At 48.6% G+C, this 23,134-nt stretch overlaps 1 protein-coding gene across 3 annotated transcripts in view; it reads left to right on the plus strand.

The window, feature by feature from the left end:
* The window catches only part of LOC125088827 (leukocyte immunoglobulin-like receptor subfamily A member 6), a 152,484-nt gene continuing 129,350 nt past the window's right edge, over positions 1 to 23,134 (plus strand). For all 3 annotated transcript variants that reach the window (XM_047710350.1, XM_047710354.1, XM_047710352.1), the window contains exons 1-2: positions 1 to 108; positions 265 to 300. In XM_047710350.1, the coding sequence (XP_047566306.1) occupies positions 75 to 108; positions 265 to 300 (70 nt within the window). In that variant the 5' untranslated portion in view covers positions 1 to 74. The remainder of the gene's footprint in view (positions 109 to 264; positions 301 to 23,134) is intronic.

The following is a 23,134-nucleotide window of genomic DNA, read 5'->3' on the forward strand; positions in this document are numbered from 1 at the left end:
CCTGTGTCTCTGTCTGTCTTGTGGTCACAGTGGTCCCTCCATCTGCACAGGCGGAACCAGAGAGAGGAGACGCCATGAACCCCACCCTCACAGCCCTGCTCTGTCTCCGTGAGATCTGAGGAGGGGAGGGGACAACCTAGTCTGGAAGGGACCCACCCCACAGACAGGCCCTGGTCTGTCGGAGACCCCAGGCTCAGGAGGCTCAAGGGGAGGAGGGGATCTGCTAGCATTCAGGGCAAACCTCTCACAGGGACTCTCTTCCAGGGCTGAGTGTGTGCCCCAGGACCAGAGTGCAGGCAGGTGAGTCTGTCCCCAGGGGTCCCATTCCCACCTCCTCATTGGGGACAGGGGTCACCCACCAGGCAGCAGGGGATGGAGAACAGAAGTTCTGGGCTGACCGAGGGGAATGTCTGTGGATTTGGTGCTGAGCTGGGACCAGAGGGTGGGGAAGATCTGTGTCCCAGCCTCTGTTTCCTTCCAGGGACCCTCCCCAAACCCACCATCTGGGCTGATCCAGGCTATGTAATGCCTTGGGGGACACATGTGACCATCTGGTGTCGGTGAGGCCAGAGGCCCAGGAGTATCGCCTGCATAAAGAGGGAAAGTTAGAGACCTGGGACACATGGAAGATACTGGAGCCCAGGGACAAGGCCAACTTCTCCATCACACACATGACAGATGTATATGCGGGAAGATACCGCTGTGACTATCTCAGTCCCCCTGGCTGGTCAGAGCCCAGTGACCCCCTGGAGCTGGTGCTGACGACAGGTGCGAGCCCACTCAGAGTCCCAGCCCCAGGCTCTGCCCTCAGGAAGGGGGTGGGCTCTCCGGGGTCTCCCTCTCACACCCCTGCCTGGGGATAATGTGGGGGATCTGATCCACATTTAACACCACCCCCTCCTCCTCTTTTAGGATTGCTGGACAAACCCTGGCTCTCAGCCCAGCCCAGCCCTGTTGTGACCTCAGGAGGGAATGTGACCCTCCAGTGTGCCTCACCAAAGGGATCCCACAGGTTTGTCCTGATGAAGAAAGGAGAAAGCCAGCCCTCCTGGACCTTGGACTCCTAGCCAGCCCCTGTGGGGGAACCCAGACCCTGTTCCCTGTGGGCCCTGTGACCCCCGGTCTCAGGTGGACGTCAGATGGCTATGGCTATTACAGCAACACCCCCCAGGTGTGGTCCTAGTCCAGTGACCCCCTGGGCCTGCTGTCTCAGGTGAGGAGCCCACTCCTGTCGCTTCTGTGTCCTGATGATCTACTCAGGGCTCTATTACCTGGGCTGGGATGGGAGGGAGGGGCTCCAAGGAACATCACTCAAAGGGAGATCTGCCCCTCAGCTCAAAGGACGCCAACAGAGGTCCTGCACCCCTGCTCACCTTTTGTCCCTCTTCTGGGAATAAAGGTGTCCGATGGGCAGCTGGGAGGTCTTGGGGAGTCCACGGGGCAGGTATAGGAGAAGTCTAGTGAGATGAGGACTCCTGGGTCAGCGCCAAACCCCCATCCACAGGACCGCTCAATGTCAGGGCGTCCCCGCGGTCTGTTTGCTCAGAAGGAGCACACACCACCCTATATCAGCTCTGAGAGCCCCTCAGAGGATCTAACGCCCCCTCAAATACTCGGGAACAGTCTTGTGTTTCACAGGGGCTGAGAGCCCAGCAGAGACACCTGGGGCCACATGACTCTGAGGCTGGGCCACAGGGAACAGAGCGGGAGCAGAGACAGGGTCTCTGGGAGAAGCTCCAGAGCCCACCCAGCTACTGTCCAGGATCCTCTATAGACCCAGCCCCGACTGCCACCCCCTCCCCAGGCCCCGGGTCCATAGCTGCTGAGTCACGGGCTTCTGTGCAGGGGGTATAGTTTCGCAGTCTCTCAGGAGGAGGGCTGGGAGTCAGGTGAGTCATGGCAGGACCATCATGGGGCTCCAGGGGCTCCAAGGCCCACAGAGGAGGGCTGCATGGTCAGGGCAGAGGGAGAGGCTGGGGGCCAGGCCAGAGAGCAGCAGCCAGGGTTGGTGAGTGGGGAGCTCAGGAGCCTACCTCCTCCCCTCCCAGTCTTTGGATTGTGAGGTATGGGGGGGACTCACCAGAGGAGGGGTTCTCAGTGCTCCTGAGATGGTGATCTGGGCCAGGTCCCTGCTCCTGGTGAGGAGTCCCTGCTGTCCCTGTCCCCTCTGAGCAGAAAAGGTCAGCTCGGTGCCCTGTCAACAGGGAAGTATGAGACAGGATGCCTTAAAGGGTTCCCAAGGCATGGTTCACAGAGGAAGGTCCACCCAGGAGGGCGTGGGAATAGGCGGGACCTCTAGCCCCAGGAAGCCTGATCCCTGAAGTCTCGGGCAGGACTGAGGACGGAGGGTCAGAGAGGCAGGGACCTAGATGCCAGGACGCTGAGATGCCACCCACTGACTTCCTGGTGTCTCCTGCTCAGAAGCCCGGCGCTGGCTACCAGCCAGGGGCAGGGGTGAGGTAGCTGCTGCCTGGGAGGCCGGCCAAGGGCGTCCTGGGGCGGGGTCTGCAGGACTTCCCCTCTCCTGGGAGGTGGAGATTCTGAGAAAGGCGCCCCCTCCGAAAAGGGGGGAAGGGGCTGCTGCTGTGATCCCATTTCTGACCTGCACCTCGCTGCCTCTGCCAGGAACTGGGATCTGGGAAGGGCTGGGAAGCCGAGGGGATGGGGCGCGGGAGACTGTGTCCCTCAGGCCTGGGCCTCAGCAGAGCAGGAGGAAGACAGAGATTAGAAAACCCCCCATTGATTGAGCGTCTCAGACCCTCCTCATTCCACAGGAAACTGTGCGTTTTCTCCTAAAAACCACCTGCCCCTCGTCAGCGGACCGCAACGCCTAGGCCCCCAGCCGGGTTTGGAGAACGTGTGGGAGAGAGGAGAGAGAGGGGCGGGTGTGCCGCCCTTGGGGTCCAGGCCTGACCCGGCGCCCAGGGAGGATGCGGGGACTCTGGGACAGTTGCAGGGGACACACAGACGCCTCCTTCTCAGCTCTTCTTTCCCATTTCCAAGAGACCCGAGTATGCAGCCCCCCCCCCCCCACACTGAGGCGCCGCTGAGCGCTCTCACCCCGGGCCTGGAGCGGCTCCCACCGTTTTCTGAGGGCGCAGGTGGAGCTCATTCCAGACGCTGTCCTAGAGAGAAGGCTGCCGGCCTGTGGCAGCTCTCTACCGCCCCCTGCGCTCACCCCGGGGCCTGCACGCCCCCGGGTGCACACCTGAGAGCCAGGTGCGTTCCCCAGAGATGCTGCACCGCGTGTCCCTGTGCGATTCGTGTTCACGCTGCATTGCGTGTGGAAACCTGCCCAGTGTCCCTGTGCCTGCTTCTCGGAACTTCTAAAGGGATCCTTGCAGATATAAATTACAAATTTACGTAATGAGGATTTATGACTGAAAAAATTCTCCCATTTCATCGGGATTAGATGAAATGTATACATTTATTACAGAGAGCAATTTATGATGACAAAGTCTTGGGTTTTTTTTTTTAACAAAACATGCTTAGAAGCGAGCTTTATAAATGACGCAGGTGAATGCTGAAGTTTTTGTCATCAAATTTCTACATGCAAATCTTAACAATTGTTCAATTTTTCTTTATAAATATGATCTTTTATTTCTTCATACTTTCTTTTTTTACTTTATTTTAGGTTTTTAAATTAATATATAATGTATTATTTGCTTTGGGGTACAGGTCTGTGAATCACCAATCTTATACAATCAGAGCACTCACCATAGCACATGCCCTTCCCAATGTCCGTAACCCAGCCACCCTATCCCTCCCACCCCCCCAACAACTCTCAGTTTATTTCTTTAGATTAAGAGTCTCTTATGGTTTGTCTACCTCCCCTGTCCCATCTTATTTTTCCCTTCCCTACACCCAATGACCCCCTGCCCTGCCTCTCAAATTCCTCATATCAGAGAGGTCATATGATAATTGTTTTTCTCTGATTGACTTATTTTACTTGGCATAATACACTCTAGGTTCCATCAACGTCATTGCAAATGGCAAGATTTGGGAGCGGTTGATGGCTGCATAGTATTCCATTGTATATATATACCACATCTTCTTTATCGGTTCATCTTTTGATGGACACCTAGGTTCTTTCCATAGTTTGGCTCTTGTGGACATTGCTGCTATAAATATCCAGGTGCACCTGCCCTTTTGGATCACTACATTTGTATATTTAGGGTAAATACCCAGTAGTGTGATTGCTGGGTTGTAGGGTAGCTCTGTTTTCAACTTTTTGAGGAACCTCCGTGCTGTTTCCAGAGTGGCTGCACCAATTTGCATTCCCACCAACAGTGTAGGAGGGTTCCTCTTTCTCTGCATCCTCGCCAACATCTGTCATTTTCTGACTTGTTAATTTAAGCCATTCTGACAGGTGTGAGGTGGTATCTTATTGTGGTTTTGATTTGTATTTCCCTGCTGCACGTGATGTGGAGCACTTTTTCATGTGTCTCTTGGCCATCTGGGTGTCTTCCTTGCCAAAATGTCTGTTCATATCTTCTGCCCATTTCTGGATTGGATTCGTTGTTCTATGGGTGTTGAGTTTGATAAGTTCTTTATAGATTTTGGATAATAGCTCTTTATCTGATATGTATTTGAAAATATCTTCTCCCATTCTGTCAACTGTCTTTTGGTTTTGTTGACTGTTTCCTTTGCTGTGCAAAAGCTTTTGATATGATGAAGTCCCAATAGTTCATTTTTGCCCTGGCTTCCCTTGCTTTTGGTGATGTTTCTAGGAAGAAGTTGCTGCAGCTGAGGTTCAAAAGGTTGCTACCTGTGTTCTTTTCAAGGATTTTGATGGATTTCTGTCTCACATTGAGGTCTTTCATCCATTTGTTGGGGCCGATTCCACATTAAAACCTGTTAAACCCCTAGGGCCTACCTGGCCCTGCATAGCCAGAGTGATTCCATGTTGCCTAGATAGCCATTTTGTTGTTTAATAAATGCCTCAGCAGTTACTGATCCCGGATCCGGGTAACCATTGCTAAAACACATACATAAAACAAGGCCATTTTGTTGCTTAATAAACGCCTCAGCAGTTACTAGTATCAGTTCCAGGTAACCGTTACTAAAACACACAGGTAGAAGACATCCAATCAGCCAAAGCCACATATGTAGATGTCTGCGATTGTGCCCTATAAAAACTAGCCTGTAAGACCAAGGGGTTCGCTCTCTTCGGAGGCGGCCCTGGCTGGTCAGTCTGACTTCTAATGCTTGGCATAAAATAAGGCTTTGTGTAACTTTGTCTTAGTCTCGTTCCTTTGATAACGGACCCAACACATTTTAAGTCTATTTTTGTGTGTGGTATAAAGAAATGGTCCAGTTTCATTTTTCTGTATGTGGCTGTCCAATCTTCCCAACACCATTTGTTGAAGAGACTGTCTTTTTTCCATTGGACATTCTTTCCTGCTTTGTCGAAGATTAGTTAACCATAGAGTTGAGGGTCCATTTCTGGGCTCTCTATTCTGTTCCATTGATGTACGTGTCTGTTTTGGTGTCAGTACCATACCGTCCTGATGATTACCCCATGGATGATTAGAGCTTGAAGTCTGGAAGTGTGATGCTGCCAACTTTGGTTTTCTTTTTCAACATTCCTCTGGCTACTCGGGGTCCTTTCTGGTTCCATATAAATTTTAGGATTATTTGTTCCATTTCTTTGAAAAAAAAAAAGATGGCTTTGATAGGGATTGCATTAAATGTATAGATTATTTTAAGTAGCATAGACATTTTCACAATAGTTCTTCTTCTAATGCATGAGCATGGAACGTTTTTCCATTTTTTGCATCTACCTCATTTTCTTTCCTGAGTCCTTTATAGTTTTCTGAGTATAGATTCTTTACCTCTTTGGTTAGATTTATTCCTAGGTATCTTATGGTTTGGCTGCAATTATAAATGTAATCAACTCCTTAATTTCTCTTTCTTCTGTCTTGCCTTTGGTGTATAGAAATGCAACTGATTTCTCTGCATTGATTTTATATCCTGACACTTGACTGAATTCATGTATGAGTTCTATCAGTTTTAGAGTGGAGTCTTTTGGGTTTTCCATAAAATATCATATCATCTCCAAAGAGTGAGAGTTTGACTTCTTCTTTGCCAATTTGGATGCCTTTTATTTCTTTTTGTTGCCTGATGGCTGAGGCTAGGACTTCTACCACTATGTTGAATAGCAGTGGTGACAGTGGACAGCCCCGCTGTGTTCCTGACCTTACGGGAAAAGCTCTCAGTTTTTTTCCCATTGAGATTGATAATCTCTGTGGTTTTTCATAGATGGCTTTGATGATATTGAGGTATGTACCCTCTATCCCTACACTGGGAAGAGTTTTGATCAAGAAAGGATGCTGTACTTTGTCAAATGCTTTTTCAGCATCTATTGAGGGTATCATATGTTCTTTCTTTTATTAATGTATTGTATCACCTTGATTAATTTGCGGATGTTGAACCAACTGTACAGCCCAGGAATAAATCCCACTTGGTCATGGTGAATAATCCTTCTTGTGTACTGATGGATCCTACTGGCTAGTATTTTGGTGAGAATTTTTGCATTCATGTTCATCAAGGATAATGGTCTGTAATTCTCCTTTTTGATGGGATCTTTGTCTGGTTTGGGGATCAAGGTAATGTTGGCCTCATTGATGAGTTTGGAAGTTTTCCTTCCATTTCTATTTTTTGGAAACTTTCAGGGAATATGTATTAATTTTTCTTTAAATGTTTGGTAGAATTCCCCTGGGAAGCCATCTGGCCCTGGGCTCTTGTTTGTTGGGAGATTTCTTAGTTATAGGTTGCTGGTTATAGATGTGTTTTGGTTTCCTATTTCTTCCGGGTTCAGTTGTGGTAATTTATATGTCTCTAGGAATGCATCCATTTCTTCCAGATTGTCAAATTTGCTGGCATATAGGTGCTAGTAATATGTTCTTATAATTGTTTGCATTTCTTTGGTGTTAGTGGTGATCTCTCCTCTTTCATTCATGATTTTATTAATTTGGGTCCTCTCTCTTTTCTTTTGGATAAGTCTGGTCAGGGGCTTATCAATCTTATTAATTCTTTCAAGGAACCAGCTCCTTGCTTTTTTGATTGGCTCCAGTGTTCTTTTGGTTTGTATTTCATTGATTTCTGCTCTGATCTTTATTATTTCTCTTCTCCTGCTGGGTTTAGGCTCTCTTTGCTGTTCTGTCCCCAGCTCCTTTAGGTGTCGGGTTAGGTTGTGTACTTGAGACCTTTCTTGTTTCTTGAGAAAGGCTTGTATTGCTATATACTTTCTTCTCAGGACCACCTTTGCTGTGTCCCAAAGATTTTGAACAGCTGTGTTTTCATTTTCATTTCTTCCATGAATTTTTTAAATTCTTCCTTAATTTCCTGGTTGACCCTTTGATTCTTTAGTAGGATGCTCTTTAGCCTCCATGTATTCAAGTTCTTTCCAACTTTCCTCTTGTGATTGAGTTCTAGCTTCAGAGCATTGGGGTCTGAAAATATGCAGGGAATGATCCCAATCTTTTGGTACTGGTTGAGACCCAATTTGTGACCCAGGATGTGATCTATTCTGGAAAATGTTCCATGTGCACTACAGAAGAATGTGTATTCTGTTGCTTTGAGATTGAATGTTCCGAATATATCTGTTATGTCCATCTGGTCCAGTGTGTCATTTGAAGTCTTTATTTCCTTGTTGATCTTTTGATTAGATGATCTGTCCATTTCAGTGAGGGGAGTGTTAAAGTCCCTTACTATTATTGTATTATTGTTGTTGTGTTTCTTTGATTTTGTTAAAATTGGTTTATATAATTGGCTGCTCCTATATTAGGGGCATAGATATTTAAAATTAATAGATCTTCTTGTTGGACAGGCCCTTTAAGTATGATACAGTGTCCTTCCTCATCTCTTATTGTAGTCTTCTGCTTAAAAATCTAATTTATCTGCTGTAAGGATTGCCACCCCAGCTTTCTTTTGATGTCCATTAGCGTGGTAAATTGTTTACCACGCCCTCACTTTAAACCTGGAGGGGTCTTTGAGTGTAAACTGAGTTTCTTACAGACAGCATATCGAGGGCCTTTTTTTTTTTTTTAATCCATTCTGATACCCTGTGTCTTTTGATTGGGGCATTTAGCCCATTTACATTCAAAGTAACTATTGAAAGATATGAATTTTGCCATTGTTTTGCCTGTAAGGTGACTGTTACTGTATATTGTCTCTGTTCCTTTCTGGTCTGTTACTTTTGGGCTCTCTCTTTGCTTAGAGGACCCCTTTCAATATTTCCTGTAGGGCTGGTTTGGTGTTTGCAAATTCTTTTAGTTTTTGTTTGTCCTGGAAGCTTTTTATCTCTTCTCCTATTTTCAATGACAGCCTAGCCTGATATAGTATTCTTGGCTGCATTTTTTCTCGTATACTGCTCTGATTATATCATACCAGTCCTCTCTGACCTGTCAGGTCTCTGTGGGTAGGTGTGCTGCCAATCTAATATTGCTATCATTGTATGTTACAGACCTCTTGTCCAGAGCTGCTTTCAGGATTTTCTCTTTGTCACTGAGACTTGTAAGTTTTACTTAGATGATGGGTTGTGGACCTATTTTTATTGATTTTGAGGGGGTTCTCTGTGCCTTTTGGATTTTGATGCTTGTTCCCTTTGCCAAATTAGGGAAATTCTCTGCTATAATTTGCTCCAATATACCTTCTGCCCTTCTGTCTCTGTCTTCTTCTTCTTTGATCCCAATTATTCTAATATTGTTTCATCTTATGGTATCACTTATTTTTCACATTCTCCCCTCATGGTCCAGTAGTTATCTCTCTTTTTCTCAGCTTCTTTACTCTCTGTCATTTGGTCTTCCATATCTCTAATTCTCTCTTCTGCCTCATTTACCCTACCAGTAAGAGCCTCCATTTTTTATTGCACCTCATTAAAGCTTTTTTTATTGCAACTTGGTTAGATTTTAGTTCTTTTATTTATCCAGAAAGAGATTTTATTTCTCCAGAAAGGAATTCTCTAGTATCTTCCATGATTTTTTCAAGCAGCTAGCACCTCGATAATCATCATTCTGAACTCTACTTCTAATAGCTTACTAATGTCCATATTGATCAGGTCCCTAGCCATTGGTACTGCCTCTTGTTCTTTTTTTTTTTTAAGATTTTATTTATTTGTTTGATAGAGACAGAGATCACAAGTAGACAGAGAGGCAGGCAGAGAGAGAGGGGAGGCAGTCTCCCTGCTGAGCAAAGAGCCTGACACGGGGCTTGATCCCAGGATGCTGAGATCATGACCTGAGCCAAAGGCAGAGGCTTAACCCACTGAGCCACCCAGGCACCCTGTTCTTTCTTTCTTTTCTTCCTTTCTTTCTTTCTTTCTTTCTGAGATGAGTGTTTCCAGCTTGTCATTTTATCCAGATAAGAATAGATGAATGAGAGAACAAAATACTAAAAGGGTAGCAATCAGCCCAGAAAATATACACTAACCAAATCATAAGAGACTCAAAACCCAGGGGGAGAGGAAAGGAGGAGGAAAGAATATATGTGTGTATGTCTGTGTAGACTAGTGAATAGAACAGAGCCACACACTTGATTTTGGGTGTATTTTGGTCTTTAAGAAGAAACTGCTTCCCAAAGCTCACCCGGCCTGTGACTGAGCATTTCTGTCTCTGGCTTGCAGCATCCTTGGAGTCTCCAAACCAGCCATTTCCTGCTATATGCCCCCATGCCGCTCCTCCCAGAGGAAGGAGGGGTCTCCCTGGATCCGCCACTTGTGGGGTCCCTGCTTGAAGATAATGGTTTAAGGTAACCCCAAGCTGAGAGCCCCTCCTCAGCTCCATCTCTGCCACCAGCTTCCCCGCTCCCATACCTGGGGGCTCTGCCACACTCAGACACCACAGGTCTTTCTGTGACCCCGTGGGTCCTGACCCACACTGTCCCTGCAAGGGCTCCACCCACCCCCACACCCCATTTAGCCTCTGGAGCAACGTCCCTCAGTGTAGCCGACTTCTACAAGTTCAGATTTTGTGCTCTGCTGCTCCACTGCTTGTCGGGAGCCGGCCCTGCCCCCCACCCACCCACCCACCTCAGTCTATCTTCCTGTTGCCTCAGATTCACTTCCTGGCACATCCTACCTTCCCGAAAGTGGTCACTTTTCTGTTCCTAGAACTGATGCTCTTCTTCTCTTCCATCTCCTGTTAAATTTGTAGGTGTTCAGAAGGTTCGATAGCTATCTAGCTGGACCCCTGGGACCCAATATTTAGATCTCCTACTCCTCCACCATCTTGCTACTCCCCTATTTCCTTATACTTTCTAAATAATAGCTAAGTATATATAACAGTAATATTGGTTTGGTTATATTAATTTTATATTCTATTAACAGTACAGATACACCACCTTTTGGTGCTTTACCATTGATCTCCTTTGATCTACTGATGATCATTATATCAATCTCAAAAAAAATGAAACTTACCTCTTTATTTCCAGATTGTGCACTGGTGTTATTTGCAGCAAATGCCTTATGATAATGACGACAGAGTAAGATGTTAACATGAATCTAAGTGTTGCTTTAAGAAAACATTTTAACTGATAGCCCAAATTATTTAATTATTGTATGTCAAACACATGCTAAAAATCTGTATTTTTATGTATATAGCAATACTGACCTGTCTATTTCAGGTCATTTTTCTGTTATATTCAGGTTTTATTAGGAAAAAGAATTATGCTTTTCTTAATACATATTAGGAATAGAACTTTCCAAGGGCTTATACATTTCCTGATTTATTCTTCAAATTTTTTAGCCCTAATGAGATACATTTAAAAGACTTCTTGGTATTAAACATTTGGATATTAACCGACCAAATGATGTCTCTTCTTCATTCATACTTTCTGAATTGTGTAAGCTTATTTGAAATTTTCATGGAGAGATTAATAATTAGAACTCATCTACACTTTTTATTTTTGTTTTTTTTATGTGAAAACAGCTTAAAATAGGTTTGCAGAATTATCTAATTTTGTGTTCACCAGTTTTATAACAACACTGATTTTCTCTGTTCCTTAAGGTTTTGAGGTGAGAGGGGATGTCTTTGAAGATAAAAATCAAATGACTGGTGTTCTTCCTTGAAATCTTTTGGCAGTTCCTGGAGTTCTTTGTGACTAAAAGACAGAGATAGAGAAAGATGAGGAGGAGGAGGACAGTGATATGATGATGATGGTAGTGATGATCGGGATGGTCATGGTGATAAGGATGGTGGTGGTGGTGGTGATGATAAGGATGGGGATGGTGATGAGGATGGTGGTGGTGATGTGGATGGTGGTAGTAATGGTGGTGATGGGGATGGTAATGGTGGTGGTGATGATAATGGTGATGGTGATGGCGATGATAAGGATGGTGGTGGTAATGATGGTGGTGGTGGTGGAGATGGTGATGATGGTGGTGGTAATGATGGTGATGGTGATGATGATGACAGTGATGGTGATTATGGTGATGGTGACACCCTACCTAGGATAGTTCAAATATCTAACACACTTACATGGTATGTATTGAATTCTCTCACTGTCTCTCAATATATTCATATCTATATTCATATATATTAATTCATATATACATAAATATGAATATGCATCTTCAATATATTTATGGCCAATCTCTCATCCATGAACACTGGGTCCTGAATTGCTGAAAAAAGCAAGTTCTCCTATCTATGAGAGGTAGCTTACGTGCTCAGAATGAACACAAAAATTGAATAGCTCAAGTATTCCTACATTGAGAGACGATTTTACATACTGAATTTCTGAGCTAGGGGACACAGGAAGACTCCGCTCCAATGGGACTCAGAAGCAAAGGCTCAATTCATAAAACACGAGGAGACAGAAAGAATCCAATGAGAACAGAGACAATCCTTCGATAGCAGAGAAAGTGTCCATTAGGGGCTCCGTATTAGTTATATCACGAGAAATGGGGCAGGTACAAGAACACAGAGCCCAGGGGACAAGTTTGAGTCCCATCAGCACCTCATTTCCCCCCATACTTTTATGGTTCTCAGAAGTGGCTGATACTATCAGCCCGTCACAAAACAAGGCAGACACCAACACTGGGAGTAATGGATGGTATGGGGATGGCATGGATGGTTAAATGCTGTCAAGGGGAGCCAGGTGCCCCGGGTGGACATCTAGGAACCTGGGTGATTTTCATCTGCTGTGACCTTGGTGACCTCTCTACCTTAATTCATAGCCTCCCATCCCCCCCAGATTACACAGTAGAGACTCTCTTCTGCATGGCATGGCAGCCGAGGATCCTAGTGGTCCTCGGGACTCTCCTCTTTCAGGCTTGGTACAGTGAGAGAAGTGTGCAAGATGCGGCCAGGAGGCAAACACAAGAGAGAACGATGCAACGATCAGAATAGCAGAGACTGGGAAGTACATGTGTGCCCGGAAGTTTCTGGAAGAGCATGTGAGGTATGTGCCTTGTGAACTGTCTGCAGGTCACTGTGAGGAGGGAGAGGAATCATGGCTCCCAGTGCAGGGACAATGTATGCCCTCTTCTGCCATTGAATTATGGACTCCCCTTCCCAACCACTGGTGAGTTGTCTTCACTGGCTCTCATCTTCCCCCAACCAGCTGACACCCGCATGGCAGACTTCAGTCCACATCTTTGTACCCTGCCATGCTCTGGTTCCAGTTCCAATGAACACATTTTCTCATTTTCCTCCCTTGCAATCACCATAGACCTGGAGGCACATGAAAGGGTCTCCATCTTTTCAGTTCAATAATGCAGGCTGTTTGAATGAATCATAAATTGGCATCAAAAGATGCAGCCTGAAAGGGATAAATCCAGGAGATGCCCCCACACCCTCCGAGCATCCTTCACGACCACCAGATGGCCTGTCTGTGCTGCCTCCGAGAAACCCGTGTGCAAAATGCTGGCTCATGGCGTTGGCCAGTATCTCTGGTGTAGCTCGTGAGAATTAACCGGAAAACCCCCGGCGAACTCAATTCCAGCACGGCATGTCTGCAGGGCCGCCCCCTGGGTCTGGCCCAGGATCTCGAGTTGTCGCGACTTGAACCCTGCCAGAAAGCCCTCCGTGAGTCAGGCACAGGCGAGGCCAATGCCTCCTACTACTCAGCCTCCAGGGGTAACCTCCCTGGCGCTGGCAGATGGGGCCTGCCATGCCCCCTAGGTCTGGGCCCTAACCCTCGCCTGGTTTTTCAGTCTTCCTTCCAGGGTCCTGTCCCTCAAGCCCTCCAACTGGGGATCCCTGAGTCCCGCGCCACAAGTCCACCTGCCACCCAAGTGGAAACGGTGCCTTTTGGAGCTGCGGACAAGCCTCAGAGCGAGAGAAACTTTCGTGCCCCCACTGAGGCCATCCCCAACCTTTGGCGATACAGCAGTCCAAAAAGTCGGAGGCTGATGCCCGGCCACAACCCCTCCCTCAACTCTGCTCCGGGAAAGCTCACCTGTGCCAGGGCCCCTGGGTGGGCTGCATCGTCTCGGCGCGTTTTCCGGGTGGACGCGACATGCCCCAAGCAAGAAAGCGCTCTAGGCCATGGGGGACAGGGTGGTCCAAAGGACCGCCTGATGCTGGCAAATTCTCACGAGCATTCTGCCCAAACCTATACCTCCTTTCATAGGCAACTTCGGGTCCCAATGTGAGGTGCCCAATGGCAAGGAACGTGCAGAACTGATGTCACGAAACAGTACAAATCAACATAGAACCCATTAATGCCACTCCGATAGCCCTAAAGTGCACCCAGGTTTCCTTGCATTTTATGTGGGATGATTACTTCTATTTCTCTTGGCCCAGTTTGGTCTGAGGGTCCAGGACTCCAGATGAGATGTGAATACTTACGGTGTACTATCCGTCGTGGGAGGGCCACGAGCACACAGGCCCATGAAATTGAGAGATTCCACATCCTTAAAAACTTGAACCCAGAAGCATGTGTGTCACCAAGAAATTCCACTTCCGGGCCTAAGTTGTAGTTCTGCAAGTTAGACAGTTCTGGAGATCCCCATACACCCCATGCCTAGAGCGAACAAGAGGGTCCTGACAAATCTGTAAAGAGGGTAGATCTCGTGTTAAGCTCTCTTATTACCACAATGAAAAGCAGACATGAAGGAGAATTGCATCCATGTAACTGAGGAGACACTATTCCAGTGAGTTCATAGAAGGACTCACAAGGGACAAAAGGTGGTGGCAATCAAATATCCACCAGCTGACGATGGATTAACAAGCATTAACTGTGTCCAGCTACTGGTTTGCAAAAGGCATGGAGACAGATTCTAGATGAGCTAATGCCTGGGGGACAAGAGGCCGTGCAGGGACAGGAATGACTCAGGTTTTGCTGGAGAGAAGGTAGTGCTGTCCCAGAAACAGAGAACGTGATAGAGAGAGAGTGTGTGAAGGAAACAAACACAAACCCAAGTATAGAGCCAAGTGGTGGTTCCTTCTGTGAGTCAGTTTAGTCTAGAAATATGTTTCCCAAAATTCTCTGGGGTCACCCATCCGAGGTGGCCCCAATGGCTCCTCCAGTCAAATAAACACAGGATGATGTCTCCACAAGGTCTTTCCCTGAGCCCTCCCTCCATGAACCCGTCCACACCACAGTCAGGATCAGTGGAGACTAGAGAAGTCCTGTTGGAGCCACCCCATCAGCCTTCCGCTCTTGCTTATCCTCCAGGCCCTGACTCCCTGAGGAACTGTCTTACTCTCATGGCTCCATACCTTCTCATCACTGCCCCTCCCCTGCACAAAACCTGCCCACCTGTCTCTACCTTACTCCAGTGACACCCATTCTCTACACCTGACCCTCCACGGGCTGACAACCAGGCTGAGCTACCCGCTCCAGCCCCAGCAGGGCCCTCTCCTCCCCACAAGCAAGCTCATCCCAGTTCACCACCTACCCTCTACACACACACACACACACACACACACACACACACACACACACACACACTCATAACCACGTGCTTGTCTTCCTGGGATGTGACAGCGGAGACAATCCCAACAGAGCAGACTCCTTCCAAACCTCCTAAGTAATGAAAACAAAAAAAGAACCATTGCCGACTCTTCCTACCATCTGTGAATATATTTGTATTCCTGGGATTCTGTGAGCGGCTTAGAATGCCGGTCAGCTCATCAGGCAGCCAGCCGACGAAGATGAGGGTGTCATCGCTGCGGGTACCACAACCTCCTTCACAGAACACGGCCTCCGTAGTGGTGATCTCCTCACAACAGCAATCTGTTCACACGTTACCTTGCTGACGATTTTCCTGCTCCTGAAGGTAAAATCCAGGAACACGTGTGGGGCAGTAAGAGCCTGTGTGGGAGCGGGTCCCCCACTCCCTGAGGATGCAGTGCCTGGAGAGTTCAGCCTCTTGGGCAAGGATGACACCACTCAGCACACTTGCTTTTGCCCCGTCTTGTGTTGGACTCTCCATCCCAGAGGGTCCCCACCTGGGGCTCTCTATCCTCGGTTTCTCTCCTTCTCTTTGGTCTATCAAAACTATGGGCTGATTTCCCTTTGTCAAGGGTTTGTATGGTCTGCTGTCACTGTCACAGCCCCATGCATCCAGGGTGGAACGAGACTGTCCCCTCACCAATGAGTCTCCAGTGCCTGGTACCATGATGGGATGTGGCCACTGCCCACTGCACACGGACTGATTGCCACTGTGCTGGGAGGAAGGACGAAAATTTGCATTGACAGAAGCTCAGGAAAGGGAAGTGTCTCAGCCCAGTTCACATAGCCTCTGTGTGAGACAGGGCAGAAGTGGAACTGAAATGGGGCTGATTCCCAGGCCCTGCCCTACCTCCCCCAGCCTCGAGTCCTGGAATCAGTGTTGCTCGCTAGACTTGGGCTTGCTGGGGAGGAAACAGAGGGAGTGGGGTCTGGGGAGACTCAATCTGTCTGAAAGGTCCCAGGACCCGCTGCTCTCGGGTCACCCTTCAGGGAGAGCAGAGAGGGGCCCTGGCAGAGGCTCTTCCCCTTCCTGTGAGGCCATCCCTCTACGACCCGTGATGAGGAACTCGGGGCCTGGGTTGTACCACACCCCGTGCATCTGTCCATCCAGCACAGGCTGAGGACTTTATAGGCTGTCTGCATGGCTGGGGACCATGGGAGGCAGCCCCAGGACCCTGACCCTCACTGCTGTTCTCTGTCTCGGTGAGCTTTCTGGAAAGAGGAGGGATGGGGTCACCCCCCTACCTGCCCCCAGGTCCTGGTCCCTGGGAGACCTCAGGACTGTGGAGGATAAGTAGGGGCAGAACTTCTGGGGGGAGGCACGTGCTCAGCCCCAGCTGTGTCCCCAACACCCAGAGGCCCAGACCAGGCCTGGAGCAGCTACGTGTGGGTGTGGGAGGCACTCATGGGAACTCTCTTCCAGGGCTGTGTTGGGGCCTGTGGGACCAGGCACAGACAGGTGAGTCTTCCCCAGATCTCCTGTCTCCACCAATGACCTCCTAAGCAGCTGGGGGGCATAGAGGGTCAGGGCTGCAAAGTGACTCATGTGGGAGGGGCCTTGGGGTGACAGGTGGGAAGTTGAGAGGAGAAGGGCCCCCTTGCAACTCCCCATCTGATTCCTTTCCAGGGACCCTCCCCAAACCCTCCATCTGGGCTCATCCCAGCTCCATGGTCACCAAGGGGAGCCATGTGACCATCTGGTGTCAGGTGTCTCTGCAGGCTGACCGCTACTATCTGTATAAAGACAGGATCTCTGAGCCCTTGGAGACCTTGAAGACCTCACAGGGTTCCAGCAACAAGGCCGGTTTCTCCATTACATCCATGAGCTTACACGATGTAGGGCGATACAGATGTGCATATCAGAGCGGGGAGAGCTGGTCACAACTGAGTGACCTCCTGCCCCTGGTGATGACAGGTGAGGGCAGGAGCTGATCCCCTCCACCTGGGCCCCTCCTCCAGGCAGAAGGAAATGGACTGTGGCTTCAGGGGGACCCCTTGTTCACAGCCCACAGTACATGGGGTCCGTGGGGTCCGTGGGGTGATGGTCCTGTAACCAGCTCCCTCCTTCTCCCTCAGGACAGCATGACGCACCCTCCCTCTCAGCCAACCCAGGCCCTGTGGTGGCCTTGGGAGGGAACGTGTCCCTCTCCTGTAGCTCATCGTGGCCATGGGGGTCATTCCATCTGCTGAAGGAGCGGGGGGCTGATGCGCCCCAACACCTGGAACGGAATTTCCATCGTGAGAGGGGGCAGGGGCTCTTCCACATGGGCCCCGTGAACACCTCCCATGCGGGGACCTACAGATGTTACGTTTCTTCCGAGTCATACCCGGATTCGTGGTCACATCCCAGTGACCCTCTGCACCTTCAGGTCACAGGTGAGGGGGCCCCTGCCTCACCCCATCTACCTCCTGGACCCAGATGACTAACCTAAGCTATATGCACAGCAGAACCCTGAGGTTGATGAGGGGTGGGTGACACTGTTGTCCTGGGGCCAGAACCACAGGTGGGAGAACGTGGGAGGGGCCCATGAGAGCCTCACTGCAGGCTGTGGGCCATGCGGGGAGTGCGTCCCCAGTACCACTGTCCCCTGCTGTCCAGGTGTCTACAGGGCGCCCTCCCTCTCGGCCCAGCCGGGATCCCTGGTGCAGTCTGGAGACAGTGTGACCCTCCAGTGTCGCTCAGAGACCGGCTTTGACAGATTCGCTCTGACCAAGGACGAGGAGCTCAGAGGTCCCCAGAGTCTAGAAGGGCAACCCAGCCCCAACTTCCCCCTGGGCCCTGTGAACAGCACCCACGGGGGCCGGTACCGATGCTACTGTGGACACAAGCTCTCCTCCACCTGGTCGGCCCCCAGTGCCCCTCTGGTTGTCCTGATCACAGGTGAGGAGCTCCCTGACCCATGTCCTACTGTCTGCTCAGGGCCTGGGACCATGGTTGCCCCTGGGTGATGGGGTCCAGGCAGAGGGCCAGGATCCCAGGCTGAGGTGGGGATGTGGTCTAGAGACAGGTACTGAGAAAGGGACAGTGAGCGCCATGGAGATAAAGGACCCACTCAGAGAGATGGGAGGTGCCGAGAGGGGGTCCCACACAGAGTCCCTGGGAGAGAATGGTAGCCTCCCACCCAGGGTCAATGGCATGTGGGGGTGGCTCTTTACATGTCACGACCTTCCTCTCCCCCGGGAATGTATGTGAAACCGTCCCTCTTGGCCCAGCCTGGGACGTCAGTGTCCTGGGGAAAGAACATGACCCCCCAGTGTCGCTCGGAGATGCAGTTTGATACCTTCCACCTGTCCAAGGAGGGGTCCCTCGCTCCTCCTCAGGTCCTTCGTCTGCAGGACACAGGAATATCTTATCAGGTCAACTTCACCCTGAGTCCCATGACCTCAGACCTTGACGGGACCTACCGGTGCTATGGCTCACACAGCAATGCCCCCTACCTGTTGTCACAGCCTAGTGACCCCCTGGTACTCCTGGTCTCAGGTGAGGAGTCCACACTCCATGTCCATTGAGGGCCCTTATGCTTGAGTCACATCTGGTCCCTGAAGAGCTCTGGGCTGGGAAGGGAAGGAGGGAACAACAGGGAGCTCAGCCACTGGGTTATCCCCTCTGTGGGGCATGAAAAGACAGAAAGTGCCATGCCCTCTCCGTGTCTTACCCTGACCAGAGGAACAGAGGCAGGACTAGATGAGTGCAGGGAGGAAAGAAAAGAGTATAAAAGACAAGCAGCGACAAGGAGCAGTAGGGCTGAGTGGGACAGAAGACCCAGCACAGCCCCACAGCACCCTCTTCTTCTAAGCAGCATTTGCAGTCTACACTCCCAGACCCCATAGACAATCTTCATGTCTGCTGGGAACAGAGTCCTCTTAGCCTAGAGCATACACAGCCTCTCCAGTCCAGGGCTGAACTAAGTTGATCCTCCGCACTTCATATATTCACAGAGGGGTTGTTCCCACCAGATCTGGAGATGGGGTTGGGGGCATTTGAAGAGAGTCGCCTCATGTCTCCAGCAATATTGAGATCATGAGGGCGCACTGTGTGTTAGTGGGAGAGGAAAAGCCTGAGGAAGTCCAGGTCAGGTGCAGAGAAGAGCTGGCTGTCTCTGTCCTGGGTGCTGCTACGTAGAAAGTCAGACTATCACGGCACCTGTGGAACCAGGCCCACTGTAGGTAGAAAACAGTAAAGGGTGACTCTCATCTTCAGGTCAGGAGGCTGGGGAGTCCCTGGAAGTCGCAGCTGGAGCTGAGCTAGACCGGCCACCCCTGACTGAGACACTGACAAAACTCCATTCATATCTGAGACTTTGTTCTCCCAGTTACCAAAGGTTGAATCCTACCGTGGATTTCAAAAAACTAAACCAGATTGGAAAATTGGTACCAGTGAGTTCTCTGGAAGATGTTTCAGGAATTCCTCTTTCTTGGGACTTCTGTGCTCTGAATGTGCCCTTTCTCCATCAGTAACTCTTGGTGTGATGTGAAAGGAAAGAGAGAAAGGCTGGATTTCTGCCCAATTTCCATGAGCACCAAGGTGTCAGCCAGATCAGGCCATCCTCCAAAACATCTTCCATAAGAATTCATGTCTAGCGTTCCCTCCCCAATCTTAGAGTTACCTGGTATTCCTTGATATTCTGAGACCGATCTCTGTGTGTTCGTCCATGTGCCCATCTCAGTGCCCATCTTCTTTTATCTTTGATCAGGTGGTTTGTTGTGGTCTTTTCTGCCTGTTTCTCATCCACCTTCATATCTAGACAACACATTGAGTGAATGATTAGCAGTGATGTGAATTATGGAAATCCTTGCTCATAGAAAAAATGCCTGATGTGTGCTATATAATCCAATATTTATTTTTATTCAGTTCAATTAGCCAACATAGAAGTATATTATTAGTGTTTGGTGTAATGTTCAATGATTCATTAGTTGTGGATAACAGCCAGTGTTCATCAGATCACAGGTTATTTTCAAAAAGAACACATGTATAGATAAAGATGGAAAGTGATGTAGAAATATAGAATCCCAACTCAGGGACCAGAAGGAGCTGGCTGATGTGCAGGAATGAAAAGGTGGACCCTGCTTTTCCCTTCTCCATGTCCCTGGTCCTCAGGATAAAAACGAAGCTTCCCAAATTATTATTACCTCCTAATTAGATGGAAGGTGAGACCCTAGAGATGCTTACCTTAAGGGACTGGGATGGTATTAGCAAGATTCAGGGACTCCCTGGAGAGGAGGAAAGAGATTACTTACGTATTTCTATGTCTCCCCAACCACAGGCTCTGTTTTGGCCTCTCAGGGGTAGCTGGTGCCCTCAGAGAACCACAAAACAAGTCAGCCTCCAGAACGGATGAATAGGGAGAAATTCTGAGTTATGTGAGGGGCTCACAGGGACACATCCTGTCAATAAATGCAGGAACGTGGACATGCAGGATGCCAGGGTCATGTCAGCATGCTCTGACCACCACAATCTCTTTGTCCACGGTCTCTAGGGTCAAACAGCCAAGATTACACCGTGGAGAATCTCATCCGGTTGGGGATCTCTGCCCTGATCCTGATGGTTCTCGGGGTGCTGCTCTTTCAAGCTCGGCACCGTCACGGAAGCCCCAAGATGCAGCGGGACATACACGTGAGAGCGAGAAGACGGACAGTGAGGTAGAACTTTGAAAACGGAATGGATGATACCAAGAGTTTCTGGAAGAATATCTGTGCATAAGTTGGGGAAACTTTCTACTGAGAATATTCTGGGTGTTAACATGGTTTTGGTGCAGGAAAATGTCTGGGTCGGTGCTATAGCGGCTCTTCAGCAATTAAACTATGGTAATTTCTCGCCCCAGCACTTCTCCTTCCTGGCTTTTCCTTGACACTTTCTGGACTGGCTTCCTTCTTTCCTCAACCCTATGACATGGGGCTAATCCCCCCCAATAGCTCTGGGTCCACCCTGTAAGGACGTATTTAGTCAGAGCGACTCCATCCTGGTTAAAAGCCATTTTGTTGTTTGTGGAGTAAGACTTAAACTGACCCTGCCACCCTCCCCCGGGAGAAACTTACTTAAAAGCAAGTCTGGGAAACCAGTAAAATATGGTCAGCTAGTTCCTAATAACAGAGCCCAGAATACAAGACCCGGTTGGCCAGTTCTTGATAACAGAGCCCAGAATTCAAGGATGAGTTGGGCCAGGTGGAGACATCCAATCAGTAAGAAACACACATACTTTTTCCCTAACCACCAAAGAACGTAAACCCCGATGTTTGGGCGCCAACCTTGAGCACCAATTCTGACCAGAGTAATAGGTTAGGTCAAACAGCTACTAGAGAGTAAATTGTAATTCAATTGGCCACCTGCGTGTGACCTAACATGACTACAATCTCATTGGCCACCTATGTGTGGCCAGACTTTTGCTCTATAAAAGGTCGTCTGTAAGATGGGGAGGGGTCGCCCTCTTCGAGGTGGCCCTGACCAGTCAGTCAGTCAATTCTTGAGCCTGTAAGATGGGGGTGGTTGCTCTCTTCAGAGGCGGCCCTGGCCGGTCAGTCTGACTTCTAATGCTTAGCATAGAATAGAGCTTTGCATAACGTTCACCTTGTCTCAGTCTCATTCCCCTGACCAATCAGTCTGATTTCTAATACTTGGCATAAAATAAAGCTTTGAATAACTTTCACTTTGTCTCAGTCTCGTTTCGTTTAATAACGGACCTAACACACCCCTTTTCTCTGGTCCAGTTTCATGGAATGCTTTTTCCTCGATTCCCCGGTGTGTATACTCTTCAGCTCAGAACACAGATTCTGTTTTAAATACCGAACAGATGGATGTACAGCAAGTCCAGTTTGGAAAAAATACATTGAAAATCATTAAGGATCTGGACCCACAAGACACTCCCTCTTCATCACATGATAAACAATACAGTTTCTCCAGTGGTATCATCACTTGGGATGAGCATCCAGTGTGTGTAGTGAGAACCACAAGCTGTGGGTCAACTGGCTTTAAGAAAATGCCATTTTTGCAAAAGTCCTGATATAAGGCCTTTATTGATTTCTTTGGTGGAATACTGGCTCCATGGCCACTTTGAAGCCACCTGTGGGAATTCACTGAATACAGAGTTAGGAAGTCATGATTACAGTGGTCTCTCTCATGTGAGGAGGAGCCAAACGCAGCACACCTGCTGAGAATACCCATCAATGTGCGTATGTGTGTCCTATCTTCGAGGTTCTGGTCACTTCCACCTCGAGTGGGATGGAGTGAGTCTCAATTTTCTCTAGATCTTGAGTATCAACCAAAGTCGTTCTTGAATGAACATAGCCAATACTTCACATGTTGGCATTGAGGTCCCCTCAAAACATGTTCCCCATCTACCCATTCACCCTCACCTGAGTCTGACCAAAGAATGAGCTATGTCCCAAGTGAGAAGATGGGTCTCTCAACAAACACTTGAAGATCACAGGGTATGCAATTAAGGATTTAAAATCGGTTTGTGTGACTTTCAGACCTCGTCCTTCCCCATGAATCTGACCTGAGCTGAAGGTCATCCGTAAAGCTGTGGGGGCCACTTCAGAAGTAGAATTCAACCCCATCAGGACTCATTGGTCCCCAGTGAGGGGCATTTGGAGAAAGCAAATGAGAAAGGAGTGGCTCCCTTTTCCTGTAGAATTTCTACATCAAATTCCTCATATATACATCCTGTGACTCTCTTCTCTCTGACCCTGTTACCCCTTACAAGACTCAGAAAGAAACAAAGAAGCTAGAAAACAACAAATCGGATGGTAATGGCGAGTCTTTACATATCAATGTCCACTTTCAGTATAAACGGATTATCAAAACACATAAGGATACCTGAGTGAATAAAAAGAAACAACACCCAACCGTTTGCTGCCTATGACACACTCACTTCAGCTTGAAGACCCAGGTCTGGCAGAAATGGAAGGGAGCTGCTGTGGAGTGAAAACACACCTTATGAACATGGAAAGTTAAGGTATAAGGTGCTGATTGACAGATACTGTAAGGTGATTACTGCCATGTCTTTAACTAACACCTCCCTCACATCACAAAATTACCTTTTTTTTGTGGTGAGAACACTGAAGATCTGTTCTACAAGCAACTTTCTCAGATTTAATACAGTAGTATTAACTATCATCACAACGCTGTGCATGACATCTCCAGAACTTAGTCACCTTATAACTAGAAATTGGTAGCCTTTGACCACCATTTCCCCACTTCCCTCACCCACCCTGCCCCTGCTCATCACCCTTCTAC

Source organism: Lutra lutra, chromosome 17, assembly GCF_902655055.1.
Source record: "Lutra lutra chromosome 17, mLutLut1.2, whole genome shotgun sequence".
Lineage (NCBI taxonomy): Eukaryota > Metazoa > Chordata > Mammalia > Carnivora > Mustelidae > Lutra > Lutra lutra.